The sequence below is a fragment of the Lagopus leucura genome, unplaced genomic scaffold, assembly GCF_019238085.1.
Source record: "Lagopus leucura isolate 7727_CA_CO unplaced genomic scaffold, USGS_WTPT01 Super-Scaffold_100266, whole genome shotgun sequence".
NCBI lineage: Eukaryota > Metazoa > Chordata > Aves > Galliformes > Phasianidae > Lagopus > Lagopus leucura.
In genome coordinates this window covers 63,987-78,532 of record NW_024962336.1, presented here as the reverse complement: position 1 = coordinate 78,532, position 14,546 = coordinate 63,987, and the positions used below count along the sequence as shown (strand labels likewise).

General features: G+C 62.1%; 2 protein-coding genes across 4 annotated transcripts; one reads left to right on the top strand and one right to left on the bottom strand.

Annotated features, from left to right (window-relative positions):
* Positions 1-608: 608 nt before the first annotated feature.
* On the bottom strand, positions 609-5,909 carry LOC122190545 (aspartyl aminopeptidase). 3 transcript variants are annotated; one of them, XM_042890576.1, is made up of 15 exons: positions 5,757-5,909; positions 5,192-5,273; positions 5,039-5,127; positions 4,845-4,958; positions 4,505-4,630; positions 4,248-4,378; positions 3,921-4,005; positions 3,372-3,479; positions 3,068-3,145; positions 2,670-2,750; positions 2,228-2,388; positions 2,057-2,096; positions 1,594-1,695; positions 1,069-1,236; positions 609-718 (listed from the first exon to the last, which is right to left on the bottom strand). In XM_042890576.1, exons 1-15 carry the CDS (start codon positions 5,769-5,771, stop codon positions 668-670), a joined length of 1,431 nt encoding a protein of 476 aa, XP_042746510.1. In that variant the 5' UTR covers positions 5,772-5,909; the 3' UTR covers positions 609-667. The 3 variants fall into 3 exon arrangements, with proteins under 3 accessions (XP_042746510.1, XP_042746511.1, XP_042746513.1); XM_042890577.1 differs by lacking the exon at positions 5,757-5,909 and adding an exon at positions 5,445-5,457; XM_042890579.1 differs by lacking the exon at positions 5,192-5,273 and having other exon boundaries at positions 5,757-5,907.
* Positions 5,910-9,725: 3,816 nt separating this feature from the next.
* DES (desmin) lies at positions 9,726-14,167 on the top strand. The gene is made up of 9 exons (XM_042890580.1): positions 9,726-10,360; positions 11,813-11,873; positions 12,062-12,157; positions 12,245-12,406; positions 12,484-12,609; positions 12,723-12,943; positions 13,028-13,077; positions 13,268-13,350; positions 13,424-14,167. The coding sequence occupies exons 1-9, from the start codon at positions 9,807-9,809 to the stop codon at positions 13,463-13,465; spliced, it is 1,395 nt and encodes a 464-aa protein (XP_042746514.1). The 5' UTR covers positions 9,726-9,806; the 3' UTR covers positions 13,466-14,167.
* Positions 14,168-14,546: the final 379 nt, after the last annotated feature.

The window sequence follows — 14,546 nt, the reverse complement described above, 5'->3', positions numbered from 1 at the left end:
ACTATCCCCCCCCCCCCCCCCCCCGTTTTATGCTGACGCCCCCCTCCGGTAGAGCGAGGCCAATGACGCCGCGTTCCGGGGAGAGACGGCAGAGCAGGGCGCCAATCACGACCTCCCTCGAGACAAACTCCGCCCCTAGGGGGCGTCATCGCGCAAGCATGCAGCCGCCAATCAACGGCCGTCCCTTGCCCGCCCTGCAGCCGTACTGGCTCCCGCCTGGGCCTCGCCTCTGCGCCCTAGTCAATGGGCAGCGAGCACCAGAGCACACCCTCACACCCTGCCCGCCAGAGCCAGCTTTCGGGAAACCAGGAGAGGCATCCCCAGCCGTGGGTCCAGCATTCCAAAGTGACTCCTCAGGGCCCTTCCTGGGGTAGGGGCACAGAGGGACTGGACAAAGCTGGAGCTTTGTTCCAGCTGAGGCTAGCAGATGTGCAAGGCAGGAACTCAGGGCTGGCCCCAGCCCACCTACAGTCCCGTCAGGGCCTTGGGGACAGCAACAGCTCCGAGGGCCATCCTTCACCCCAACTCCTCCACTGGACAACCTTCTCAGCAGCTTCAGGATCCCCAGCTGTCCCTTCCCCTCCTCAGCCAGACACACAGACCACTCCTCGGTGAGACAGAGATGCTTTAATCAGGGATGAATCCCACAGTTGTTCTCCCACCGCACTCAGTCGACCATCAGGCTGCTGCTGACCACCGGCAGGAGCTCAAAGAAGCCCTGAAAGGAGAAGGTCCATCAGGGTGCGGGGCAGGGGCACAGGCAGCAGCTTCCCGGTGGGTTACGTGCAGCCTCAGCGCAGCCAGCTGCTGCACAGAGCAGGACCGCGTCACCATAGTAACCCATCACTGAGTCAAGGCTAGCGCTGGTTGCCATAGGAACCATTTGGGGATGGCAGTCACCAGGGAAGGCTGGGATGGATGGCGGAGAGGCAAGAAGCACTTCCGGAAGCTCCTGGTATTGCTGCGCTGCCCCCATGCAGCAGGGAGCCCGCCCAAAAGGTAGGGCTGAAGGGGACGCAGAGCACAGAGCAGTGGGGATTTGGGGCAGCAGGCAGAGACCCGGCTCACCTTGAAAAGAGTGATGCTCTGCAGCACCCCCGAGGTGCAGCACATCTCTCGGATGGAGTGCATGGCCAGCTGCGGGCAGCCGATGTCCAGCACGCGCAGCCCCAGGCGGGAGGCCAGAATGGGGCCGATGGTGGTGCCGCATGGCGTGTCATTGCGTACCATGAACTCCTGCATGGACACACGGGGTTGGCAGCTGCTCCCAGTGCCACACAGCCTCCCTTGTGGCTTCCACCATGCTTAGTCCTAACGGGAGACATGCTAGGACAGGGAAGCTGCACAGTCTGTAAGCCAAGATGCCAAAGCCCCCAGAGAGCTTCAGTGAGGTCAGGCCAGACCTGCACTCCCTTCTATCCCTTGAGCTTGCTTGCCAGGACACCCGGCACAGCAGGGCAGTACAGACACCAGCAGGCATAGGTACAGTAGTGGAGAGGTAAGTTCCTGATACTGGTCCTGCCCTCCAGCACACAGCCTCAGCAGGAACTGGTAATACTCACCAGGGAGCTGTGCTCACCCAGCTGTGCTCACCTGCAGAGGAACTCCCACTCGGGCCGCGATGTCCCGGATGACTGCCTCAGTGACAGCTGTGGAGGCGTAGCGCTGATTGCTGTTCACTTTGATGACAGGGCCCTGTGAAAGGGAAGACATGGGGTTTGGCACAGGGATATACTGTATTACTTACAGAATTCTAAGTGCTCAGTGCCCAGGAGAGACCCGTAGTCAGAAATGCTGTCCCACCCCCTGGATCCTATGAGTGACATGCTTGCCATGGGAACAGCCCCAGCTCTAAGCTAGGGAACATCTCCACAGATAGGACTGTGGTTCCATGTAATTAACTCCAGCAATGTGCACAACTGCACTGTGTGGCAGGACAAAGGTCTCCTGTAAAACTGCTGCTGAGTTGCACTCTGGACAGTGGCTGTGTGTTTCACGCTGCTGCTGAGCAGACAGATGGCACCAGGTATGGCGCAAAGCAGAGAGCTGTGCTCACCTTGTGGAAGGCTGGACGATGATTCTCTTCATGCTTGTCCCTGCAAAAGAGACGTAGGAGTTTCATGCTGCAATCCTGCCTCCCCATTACAAGAACTGTCCCGCCACTATGCCAACAGGAGTGCAAAAGATGTGTCCCCACATACAACGTGGCAGGGTCCAGAATACTCACACATAGTTAGGGTGCACTGCATGGGCCATGTCAGCACTGATCATGTAGGACTTGGCCACCGCCTCCTCAAAGGCTGTCAGGTTTTGCGGTGACGCTGAGATTCGACGCAGCACCAGCTCTGTCAGAAGGGACTCGGCACCCTGCGCACTCTCTGACCCTACCTGCCAGGAGGACCATCAGCACAACCCACCCAGTACCAACCCAGCCACTTCCAGCACTCCAGGCCAGCTGAGTGACAGCAAGCTCCCCACACCCAGCAGAGAGGCTTCCAACTGCATCAGAAGTTCCCACTCCCTGCCAGGCCCAAGCTATGTGGTGGGGTAAGCAAACCCTACGGTGCTCCATGGGCGGTTGGGATGCAACTCCTTCTATTCATTGGTGGAAGGAGCACAGAACACGGAGCCCCTCTGTGTGCCAGCCACCCCACAGCTATGCTCCTCACCTCCTCGTTGTCATAGAGTGCAATGAGGCGCACATTGGGCTCCTGGGAGAGGGAAGGAACTGTGCATGAGTCTATCAGCGCCTGGAGAGACAGAGGAGGAGAAAGAGCACCAGCCTGAGTGCCACCCCATCCAAGGAAGCTCAGCATTAAGCTGGCAGGAACATCCCCAGGAAAGTCCAAGGCACCAAGAAAAGGAGCTGTGGGTACAGTGCCCAGTGAGAGCAGAATTCATCACCCTCGAGAGATGCTGGGAATGCCACACACTTGGCACAAGGGGGCAGCAACTATCCAACCCCAGGCCCAATACCTTTGCCATAGGAACCAGCTAACAGACCAGCAAAGTCAAGGCACAAGAGGGCCATGACAAAACCCCAAGGCTCCTTCCCTCCTCCTCTCACCTGCAGAGCACAGTAGCAGCTGTGCAAGTTGTCCAGGCGTGGGGAGAAGATGAACTCATCAAAGGCACCACCAAGAGTCTGCAGTCAGAAAACAAGGAGTAAGGCACAGATTTTAAGACACCAAAGAGCGGGTGGGATGTGTCCCCAGCCCAGTCCACACCTTTGCCCCCTAGGAGCCATTTCCTCTCAGTCTGCTCTCAGCCTTGTGTCCCCCAGGCAGAGGAAGCGTCCTGTGCATGGGACTGGGCAGTGCCAGCCTGCAGGCATGTTGCATACAGGTAAAAGGAGGCTCTGTTGTACTCACCGCTGGCTGCGTATCTGCCAGGCATAGTTCCAGCTCCACAATCTGCTCTGGTTTCACTCCCAGCTGTGAGCAGAGCAGGGAAAGCAGGACAGGGCTGTGCCGCTCTGTCTGGGAAAAAAGCAGAGCTGTGGGCAGTGCAAATGATGGAGAGTAGAGAAACTTTCGCATTCCCTTCTCACACTGCAGTCCTAGGCTTCCTGCTTATTAACACACTCTGCATCTGAGCCCTCACTGAGCTGTGCTCACAGGGCATAGTGAGGGGCTCTCTGCCCATTGCGCAACCTCCCCTCCCTCCTCTAAGAGAAAAGGGAGTCTATATGTGACAGTCTGATGGGGGACTTTCCCTTTCCTTTAGGATGGCTGCAGGTTGGGGTGGGAACAGAGAACAGTGGAGCACATGTGCTGAGTAAGTGGTTCTGGGGTGGAACTGAGAGTATGTAGCTGTGAATGGGAAGAACTTGCTGGCAGGGAGCCATGAGGACAAGAGATCAAAAGATGGCACATGGGAGACCGTAGTCAGTCCCCCACTGTTCTTGGCAACCTACTCACCTGGGCTGTGGCAACACCAGCTGTGTGCTCTGTGGCTGGCTCTTTTTCCAGCTCCTCCTGCACAGCAGTAGCCAGAATGGGAACCCTGCGGGGAGACAGTGGCAGCAGCTCCAGGGCATTGCTCACCCCTTGGGGACTGACTGCCATGCTGAATGGAGTAAGGACACACTAAACTTTAAGCACAGACCTATTGTGCCACCCTAGGACACCCCAGTGCTCTTCCCCAAGCCCTCCACTATGAGTTAAGCCATTGTAATCAGCAGCTGCTACAGGTTGAGAACTGGGGCTGGGCACTGCTCCAGCTGGGAGAGCTGAGCCAGGCCTTACAGGTGATGTTCAGTGTTGGGTCCGAAGTTCTCATTGATGCTGCGCTGCAGATGGATGGCCAGATGGGGGATGCGGAGAATGGGCCGTTCCACGCACACCAGTCGCTGCTCCAGGCGCCCCGTGTTCGGCTCCTGAAATACCAGCAGGACTGCTAAGCTGCCTTGCTGGGCCAGGTCTGCAGGACTGGGAGGTCACAGGAGTAGCAGCATGTCCTACTCCACAGCCAAGCCACCGTCCCTACCCCAAGCCGGGCTCACCTTTATGATCACCCTTCCTGCCACAGTGAGGTCACGGTCAAACCAGGTATTCCAGATGCCGCCTCCATAGGTCTCCACACCGACCTGCAAGGTGCCCACCTGCCCCCGCTTCGAGCGTCGTTTCACCTGGATGAGTGCAGAGATAACACCACGGACTGGGACACCGGCGGGGACCGGGCAGAGCATGCCCAGAGCCCACCAGTGTGCCATGAGGCCCTTTGTAGGGAGGGAAATGCAAAAGCGGAGCAGTGCGGGCACTCAGCACCCTGCGGGGGGGTGGCAGGGAGATGTCAGAGGGCACAGGGGCTCAGAGCAATTAGGCGTGTCGGGAAGGTCTCACCCTGAGGCAGGGGCTGTCGGTGTGTGCCCCGAGCAGGCTGAACCCATTCCCCGGCTGGAAGCGGCCCCCAACGGCGAAGGCGATGAGTGTGGAGAAGTTCCTGGTGACAAAGTACTGCGGGGAGGGGGGGGTGCGGGGCAGGCCGTCAGGGCCGCACTCCCTCTTCGGCCCCCAGCCCTTGGCCCCGGGCCCACCTTGCAGGAGGGGCGGATATCCCAGTGCTCCGTCTCCTTCAGCTCCTGGAAACCGGCCTGCAGCAGGCGGCTGCGGCACTCGGCCACCACTGCGGGGAAGGCACGGTCAGCCGGCGGTCGGTGCCGGCGGCGGGGCGGCGGGGCGGCTCTTACCATGGTAGGGCGAGGGGCCGCGGTTGATGAACCTCACCAGCTCCTGCGCCGCCGCCTGCACGGCCTGCTTCGGGCCCACCGCCTGCGGGCACCGCCACCGGGGTCACGTCGGAAGCAGCCCCGCTCCCCGAACCGCCGGGGCCGGGCCGCGGGTTCCCCCATCCCTCCCGGTGCCGGGGGCGGCGCACGGCGGCACCGAACCCCCCCAGCTCCGTACGGCTTCCCGGCCCCGCCGCCACCTCCCGCCCGGTACCTGCATGGCCGCCGCCGCCGCCCCTCCCCGCGCTGCGCTACGCCGCGCCGCGCGCGCCCCTTACTGGAGGGGAGGACCGACACCTCCGCGCGGGGGAAGGTCGCGGCGCTCCGTGTCCCCGGGCACCCCCCCCCCCCCCCCCCCCCTCGCCCCCCCCCCTCGCCAACGCGAGGCCTCGGGGCGCATTGAGAGACGGGAAACTGGTGGTCCCGTTGCCGTGACCCCGGCAGCCCCGAATCTGTGCTCCCAGCCCAGCACCTGCCTTACATCCCCCTCCCCCGAAAAAAAACAAGAGGAACGGGGCTCCCATGCCTCCCATGCTCTCATGTCCACCCCGCCAGCGGACAGCTGGGGGTCTCCATGCCAACAGCGGCCACCGCAGCCAAACACGTCGTGCTGGATCCACCGCGTGCAGCCTCCTGCCGGGGGCTCGAGGTGCGTGGGTCAGCTGCGGGCCCTCAGGTCAGGGGCTGCTTGCTGCACCCAGTGGATGGATATGGGATCAGGGTGCCAGGGGTGTGGGTGAGTGGCGGGGCCGGGTGTGGCCGCGCTGCAGTGGGCAAAGGGCAGCGCCTTGGCACGCTGCTGCTGATTCCCAGAGCCACAGGGTCTTCCTGGAAAAGCTGCCAGTGGCTATTCCTGGGTGCTCCCTGACTCACCCTGCACCTGCTGCCCTGCGCCCCGTAGCTGCCCCACCCTGCAGCACTCAGTGTGGCTGGGACCCTCGCTGCAGAGCTCGTGACCCACCGCAGGGTTCCTGCATTCGCCCTTGGGTGTGCAGTGCAGAGGGGACTGGGGGTTGCGGTGCCGTGCCGTTTCCCGTGGTTATGGGGCCGTGCATCTGGAGCTGAGCCCCACTGGAAGGGGTTAAGGGCCAGGCAGCCAGGATGGATGTGCAAAGCTCCGGGAAGGGCCGCCTCCTTCTCCTGCAGCCTGCCAGCCCCCCAGCACCCGCCCTGCCAGGATGAGTGCAGGGATGGCAACTATGCTGCTGCCGAGCCCCCAGCCCAGGCCACGTGTCCCTGCATGGGAAAGTGAAGTCAGTGCCCGGGCATTGCTGGAGGCTGAGCACACGGCTGCCCTTACACCAGCCACCAGCCATGCAGTGGGATGGAGTGAGTGCTGCCTCATCTTATTGGTATGGGTGATGTCATCAAGGCCACGGAGATGAACGACCCAGCATTCTCCTGGGCTGCGAGGGTGGCAAGTTAGCCCACATCTATGTGGGCAGCCAGGTCAGCTGTGGGCATCCCCATGGCCTGTGGGACAGGTGAACATCACCAGCATCCCCATGGGTCACAGCTAGTTGTGGCTGATCAGTACAGGCAGCCTCACAGGGCATGGAGGTGGTTGTCCCCGAGCATCCACATAGGCCCTAACAAATGCCCCCATAATGTCCCCCTGGACAAAGGTGAAAACACGTCCCACACACTCACATGGATCGAGGGGGCCATGCCCTGTATTCGTATGGATTATGGGGTCAGCCAGCCACTCCAAGCATCCCCATGGCAATTGTGTTACACCCAGCATCCCCATGGCACTCAGGGACAAGCAGCCACCCCAGCATCGCTAAACCTGGGAAGGGAGGAATGTGGACTGGGGCTGCTTTGTGCCCATGCTAGCAGCCTGAAGGGAGCAGCAAACAGTGATCTGTGGCTTTTGGAGACACCCAGGGCTCCATGGGACCCCGGCATGCTGGCTGGGCTGCACTCCAGGCACGGAGGAAGAGTGATCTCCTATTTAGACAATAGCACGCGCCTAAGAGAACAGGCGTCCGCTCCTTCCCTGTTAGGGTAAAGGCGCCTCAGAGACTCGTGTCTGTAAAAGGAGCGGGATGGAGGGAGACGGCCGGGGGCCAGCGAAGTGGGGGGGACACCCTGGCTGCTCCTTTCTCATCCTCATCAGCAGAAGGCCAGACAGGGCCCAGACCTGCCCAGCAGCACCGTGGTATGAGACTGAGTGGCATCGCTGCATCCCGCCTGGCTGCAGCCCCCAGTGCCCGCAGCCCCAGAGAGGCTGTGCCCGGATCCCCGCGTGCCTTAAATCCTGGGGGAGCAGCGGGGAGGGAGGTCCAGAGAGGAGGGCTGGCTGCGGGATGCAGCTGGCTTGGCTCACGGTGTTGTTTGACATTCTGGCTCCCGACGCCTTCATCCCGGGGCCCTGCGGGAGCTGGGGCCAAGCCAGCGCTGGGGATTGGGGCCCCATTCCCAGGCTCCATCTGGGTCAGCATGGCCTGGGCTGAAGCCGAATGATGCTGAGCGTGGTGGGGGATATCGTTTGGGGCATTGCCTCTGCCCCGGTCCACAACTGGAGGGACCATGCTAAGTTTGTCTCCAGTGCTGTGGAGTGGGACAAACCCAGCACATGGCTGAGGACCCATCTGCCCACATCTCCACTTCCCGCTTCTCCTGCCTCCTTCCCACACCATGGAGAAGGGAATTTCCTAAGAGGCGTCTGTCCCTCTGTCGGCCCCATGCCAAATGCAGGGCCTCTGTCCTGTGATGGTGTCCCGGAAGGCTGTAGGGCGGCCAAGGAAAGGCCACTTCAGAAAGTGCATTCCAGAGTGGGGTCAGCACTGTGCTGGGAGCCACTCCCCATGCAGTGTGTTGACCCCAACGCTGACCCAGAGCAGTGGGATGGAGTCACTGGAAGGGACAACTGAGCAGTGGGGCTGTGCTGGCGTGGGGACCCGTGTGTCCCTTCACATCTTAGCCACGGGCTGATGCATGGGGTCAGAGACGAGCTGGGCATGGTCAGAGCAGGGAAGGGGGGCAGAGGGAGGAAGGATGCTGTATGTTTTTCCATCTTCTCCTTCTCGTCCCTCAAGCCCCCCCTTACACAATGTCCCCCCCGCTGGGATGAAACAGCCCCATCTGGAAATACCTTCCCTTTTAAAGTCAGGCTCCGCTGGGCAGTAAGCACCGTCCGGGAAGCCACGGTGTTATTCTGCGTCTGGGCAGCCTGGAGAGACTCCAAACAGAGGGAGGGTCTGAGGGGCACAGCCCAGATGAGGGATCCTGACCATCTGCCCACGTTCACTGCCCCCAGCCCCTCACTGTCCTCAGGCTGTAGCGCTGAGCCCAGGCACCACTCTCTGCATGCATGGGGCTGGGAGGTGCAGGGCTGAGCACTGCTCCTGCTGCTGAGTCACCCTATGCTCAGTGGCACAACAGTCCCCTGTGCCAAAGAGTCCTGGGGACAGTGGTGCAAGGACCGTGCCGTCTCCCGGAGCAGCCTGGTTTGGGTATGGTAGGGAGCACTCTGTGGGCAGTAGGGCCTGGGGAGCAGGGGGCCTCCCAGCATGGCCACCCCAGAAGTGCAAGCAGCAGCAACTGTCTTTTCCTTGGAGAGAGATGTCCCCAGGGCCCAGGCATGCTAATCCCTGCATGGGGGGTGACAGTGACAAGGGGGAGGGCAGGGTCCCCATCCATGTACCTGGTACAGACAGGGTTAAGAGGGTGCCTCCCCAGCTATAAATACCACTGATGTCCCACGCGGATGAGTATGAGGCTATTTTGGTTGGGTGCCTGCTGCTTCGGGAATGTGCCAGAGCCAAGACTCGGGGTGACGTCACTGTCACTGGGCTGCTCTGCACCCCAGCACCTGCTCTGGGTCACTCAGCACCACATCGAGGGTGCCCAGCCCCACCTCGGACCCTTGTGTGCCAGAAAGTGGGCTCGGGGTGGTGGTAATTCCAAGCACGCTCAAGTCAGGGGGACCCACACTGCTCCCTTCCTGTGTCCCCCCCCTCTGAGGGCATGTCCCATAGTGGGGATGGTATCTGGCCCCACACAGAGAGCTGAGCCTGGTACTCTCGCCATGGGGCAAGTTGGGATGCTGCTGGGGTGCATAAGGCCAGTTTAGTCAGTGTGCCCCGCTAGACCATAGAGTTTGGGCTCCAGGAGTGGAAAAGTGCTGAGTTCACTTCTTACTCTCTGGCATCAGCCCAGTGTTCGCTTCAATGGGAGCACTGTGCCCCAGCTGGGGTCAGGGCAGTGCTGGGGGGATCGCCATCCACCTGCCCCCATCCTTTTCCTTAGTCCCACAGCAATGTTGCTCAGGAAGGGGGAATGTGCTGAGAGGACTGTGGCAACAAGGGGAACCCTAGGGGGGCTGTGAGCTGTCGGGGGACTGTTGGGGGGCCACGGCCCAGCGGTGCCCACAGGTGAGTGCCGAGGGCGGGGGCTGGCAGCCGTCCCCTCCAGCAGCATCCCCCAGCTGTCCCGCAGCAGGAGGGGCCGGTGATGTCAGCAGGATACAAATAGCAGCGGCGCAGGACAACTCCCGACGCCTCGCCGAGCTCCAGCCGCTCGCCAGCCCTGCTGCCTGCTCCCTGCTCCCTGCCGCCGCCTCACCGCCACCATGAGCCAGTCGTACTCCTCCAGCCAGCGGGTCTCTTCCTACCGCCGCACCTTTGGCGGCGGCACCTCGCCGGTCTTCCCCCGTGCCTCGTTCGGGAGCAGGGGCAGCGGCAGCTCTGTCACCTCCCGTGTCTACCAGGTGTCGCGCACCTCGGCCGTGCCCACCCTGTCCACCTTCCGCACCACTCGCGTGACACCGCTGCGCACCTACCAGAGCGCCTACCAGGGGGCCGGTGAGCTTCTGGACTTCAGCCTGGCCGATGCCATGAACCAGGAGTTCCTCCAGACCCGCACTAACGAGAAAGTGGAGCTGCAGGAGCTCAACGACCGCTTTGCCAACTACATTGAGAAGGTGCGCTTCCTGGAGCAGCAGAATGCGCTGATGGTGGCCGAGGTGAACCGCCTGCGGGGCAAGGAGCCCACGCGTGTGGCTGAGATGTATGAGGAGGAGCTGCGGGAGCTGCGGCGCCAGGTGGATGCGCTCACTGGGCAGCGGGCGCGCGTGGAGGTGGAGCGTGACAACCTGCTAGATGACCTGCAGAAGCTCAAGCAGAGGTGAGGGGGGCCTTTCCTCTCCAATCCCTCCTTGGGAATGGCTCCAGCCCTGGGTAGACCTTTCTGGCATCCCCCTGGGTGTTCACCACCGTGGCCCCGCTGCTCCATCCCCTCACCCCTTCACTTCTCCCTGTGTGTGTCTCCTGCTGGGCACCCATCCACAGGGCACGCGGCAGGGCCAAAGCCTTGGCACTATGTCTGCAGGTCTTGGGAGGGCATGGGGTTACCTAAGTCATGGCACAGGGAAGGTGCACACCAGCCCTTTGGAGGTGCTGAGGGAGCACGTAGTGGGAGGAGGTCCCCAGCAGCAGGAGGTGTCCCTTGCACTCTTGTGTAGTGATGGCACAGGATCCCTGGAGCCAGGGATGAGGGAGCCCTGCTCTTCACAGCAAGAAGAGCTCATGGCTGATCTTAAACCTGATGGACAGATAGACAGATGTACAGAAGCAGGGAGGGCTGTGGGGTGTGGGGGGGGATTCTGCTGGCTCCGGATGCGGGGGAGGGAGGGGAGGAAGCGGCTGCACTTCCGCAGGCCAGCAGTGCTCCCGGCCTGCTGTGGGTGCTATGGTGCACCAGGAACTGAAGGGGCTTCCAAGCTCTGTAGGGATGCCTTAGGGTGGGGATGAGGCTGGGGCCTGGGGGAATGGCCACTGGGATGAGGGACACTGCGGTGCAACCAGCACGGGGCCACCAGGCAGAAACTCTGGTCCTGAAATCCAGGTGTTGGCTGCTGTGCCATCATGGGGATGTGGACAGGGAAGGTTGGAGACCCCACCACTGAGGGATGACCCAGCAGGAGCAGCAGCTCAGGCTGGAGCAACTGATGCTGTGAGGCTGACTGCAGTCGGCTGTCCTGCCACCCACCTGCACTGCTTCTGTAGGACGACCCCAAATGTCAGGGGAGGAGCAGGGCACAGGACAAACAGGTGTCAGGTTCCTGCATTACTGTGCCAACACAAACAGGCACCTCTGTCCCCTTGAGACTCTGTGAGCTGCAGCCTAGGGCACAGGGCAGCCCCCTCCCTTGTCACAGCTCCTGGGGTGCACTCCATACTCACAGTCTCCAAAACCCATTGTCTCACTCTGGCTCCCCACATTCTGAGCCAGGTGCCCAGCCCGTCCTGCTGTCCCCATGAGTGACTCAGCCAGTGGCTGCCTCTCAGGACCCTGTCCCCCAGCTGCCGGCCACTCGTCCCTATAAGGGCCGGGGCAGTGAGCATGACACGGAGCTGACCTCATGCCTTTGTGCTCCCGTTGCCGTTGACTATAATAGGGAATGGGAGGAAGAACCCCTGGCCCCCAGCCAGCCCTCTCTCCGCCTGCTGGGAGTACAGGACAATCTGCTGTGTTCCCACCAGCCACGCTGTGCTTGGGAACAGCAAGAGGAAACACCAATGCTGGGGGACAGAGGTCTCTCCGGGTGTCCCCAAATGCCTCCTTCTCTGTCTCCAGGCTTCAAGAGGAGATCCAGCTGAAGGAGGAGGCTGAGAACAACCTGGCTGCTTTCCGAGCTGTAAGTAGACAAGTCCACATGCTGCCTGGACACCTCTGTCCTCCTTGCCCCCTCCTCAAGCAACCAGTGCCCATCACTGAAGCATGGCTGTGGGCACAGCTTTGCCATTTCCAGCCTTGGCTGGTGGTCCCTGTGCAGCCCGAGGGTGCCTATCACCACCCCTAACTCCACTCTCTGTGTCCTCCCAGGATGTGGACGCGGCTACGCTGGCACGCATTGACTTGGAAAGACGCATCGAGTCCCTGCAGGAGGAGATTGCCTTCCTCAAGAAGGTGCACGAAGAGGTAGGTGCGGGGCAGTCCCATGGGCATGGCTGGGGCTGGGGAATGGAGCAGGGAGCGGGGCCCTGACACACCCCTTTGTGTCCCCAGGAAATCCGCGAGCTGCAGGCTCAGCTACAGGAGCAGCATATCCAGGTGGAGATGGACATCTCCAAGCCCGACCTGACAGCCGCGCTGCGGGACATCCGCGCGCAGTACGAGAGCATTGCCGCCAAGAACATTGCCGAGGCTGAGGAGTGGTACAAATCCAAGGTGTGGGGCTGGTGATGGGCTGGGGGTCGGTGAGTCCATCCCCATGACAACATCTGCTAACCACATCCTCTCCACAGGTGTCTGACCTGACTCAAGCAGCCAACAAGAACAACGATGCCCTGCGGCAGGCCAAGCAGGAGATGCTGGAGTACCGCCACCAGATCCAGTCCTACACCTGTGAGATCGATGCCCTCAAGGGCACGGTGAGCCATAGGCAGCACAGAACAAACTCCGGGCTCTCCAGGAAGGACTTTGGGGTGCCCCAGAAACACCCCATGTGCCACCCCCCTGCTGACACACACCACTGTCTCCCCAGAATGACTCGCTGATGCGCCAGATGCGAGAAATGGAAGAGCGCTTTGCAGGGGAAGCTGGCGGGTACCAGGACACTATTGCGCGGCTGGAGGAGGAGATCCGGCACCTGAAGGATGAGATGGCCCGGCACCTGCGCGAGTACCAGGACCTGCTCAATGTCAAGATGGCCCTGGATGTGGAGATCGCCACCTACCGCAAGCTGCTGGAGGGCGAGGAGAACCGGTGAGCGGCAGGGGGAAGCAGGACAAGGTGGGGGCGTGGTTTTGGGGTGGTTGGCGCTGAGTTCTTCCCTCTGTGTCCGTGCAGGATCAGCATCCCCATGCACCAGACCTTTGCCTCTGCTCTCAATTTCCGAGGTGAGTTGGGCTGAGCCCTCGGGGGTTCTGATGCCAAGCTGAGCTTGGGAAGGGAGAGGGGCACATGAGGTGTTTGGGTGAGGTGGGGTGACCTAGGGCTTGTGGAAACCCTCTGCCCCAGCCCCAGTGCCATCTTCCCATGCCACCTGTCTTCATGGTCGTTGTCATCCCTGTGTCCCCCTCCCTACAGAAACCAGCCCAGACCAGCGTGGCTCCGAGGTGCACACCAAGAAGACAGTGATGATCAAAACCATCGAAACTCGTGATGGAGAGGTGAGCACTGTGGGAAGACAGATGGGAAGCGGGGATCGGGGACATGGCATCATCTCACGTTCCTTTCCCTCAGGTGGTGAGCGAGGCAACCCAGCAGCAGCACGAGGTGCTGTAGAAGACTCTATCCCTGTGCCCAGCCGCCCTTTCGCCCCCCCAAGCCCGTAGTTCCCCTCGACACGGCCGCCTCCGGGCACGGCCCGGGTTCCCCCCGCACCCCCGGGCTCTCTCCTTCGGCTTCGCAAGGCTTCGCAGCTAGCGCCAGGATCAGGGCCGGGCCGGGGGGCGGCAGAGAGGGACGGAGGGAACAGGCAGGAAGGGGTGGGGGGAGCAGGTGGTGGCCTCGGGTCCCAGCAGCGGGTTCTGCATCCCCCCCCCGCGCCCCGCAGCCGCTCCCCCCCCCGCTCGGGGGCGGTCCCGCAGGAGCAGGAGCCCGTCTCCCCGCACGGCACCGCAGCCCGGCCCGGAGCTGGAGTTTCTCCTGGGTGGGGCTGCAGCGATGCCGGGGACGGGGAGAGGTTGGGGTGCTCCGAGGGCCGGGGCTCTGCGCTCCCCCCCACGTGCCCTAGAGGCAGCCCCGTCCGGGGGCGGGTGGGGGGGAGAGGCTGCGCGGGGACGGGGCTGGCTGAGCCGAGAGGAAACCCGTAGGTGGACACAGGAAAGAGCAGGAGTGAGTGAGTGGGAGAGAGGGGGCAAAGAGAGAGAGGAGCCGGAGAGAGGCCCGGGGGCCAGGGCCGGCGCCCCCACCCCTCGCCCCACCGCACCCCCACCCCACCGCGTGTACGTGACTGCCGGCGGCTGAAATAAACAGAGGAGCATCGCCCTGCCTCCAGTGCATCTATGGGGCGTGGGAGGGGCAGGGGGTGGCGCACAGAGGAGCATCGGGGGTACTCAGTTCCACTGCTGGGGAGCAAGCAACCCTGCCGATACCAGGACCGCAGCAGAGCCCGTCCCCGAGGGGAACTGAGCCTTGAGCAGGCTCAGAGTGGCTCTGGGATCCCCATGTTCTGTTGGAACTCTCTGCCTGCTGAGAGGTGTCCACCATTCCCAAAACAGCCCTGCTGGGCTGGCCCCCAGCACACGGAAGGACATTCTGTGCTTCCCCGTCAGGGTCACAAGGTGTTGAGATGGCTCTCAGCCAGTGCTGCCCCTCTCTGCCTTCACCGAGCCCAGTGGGATGTTTCAGCGACAAAAAACAG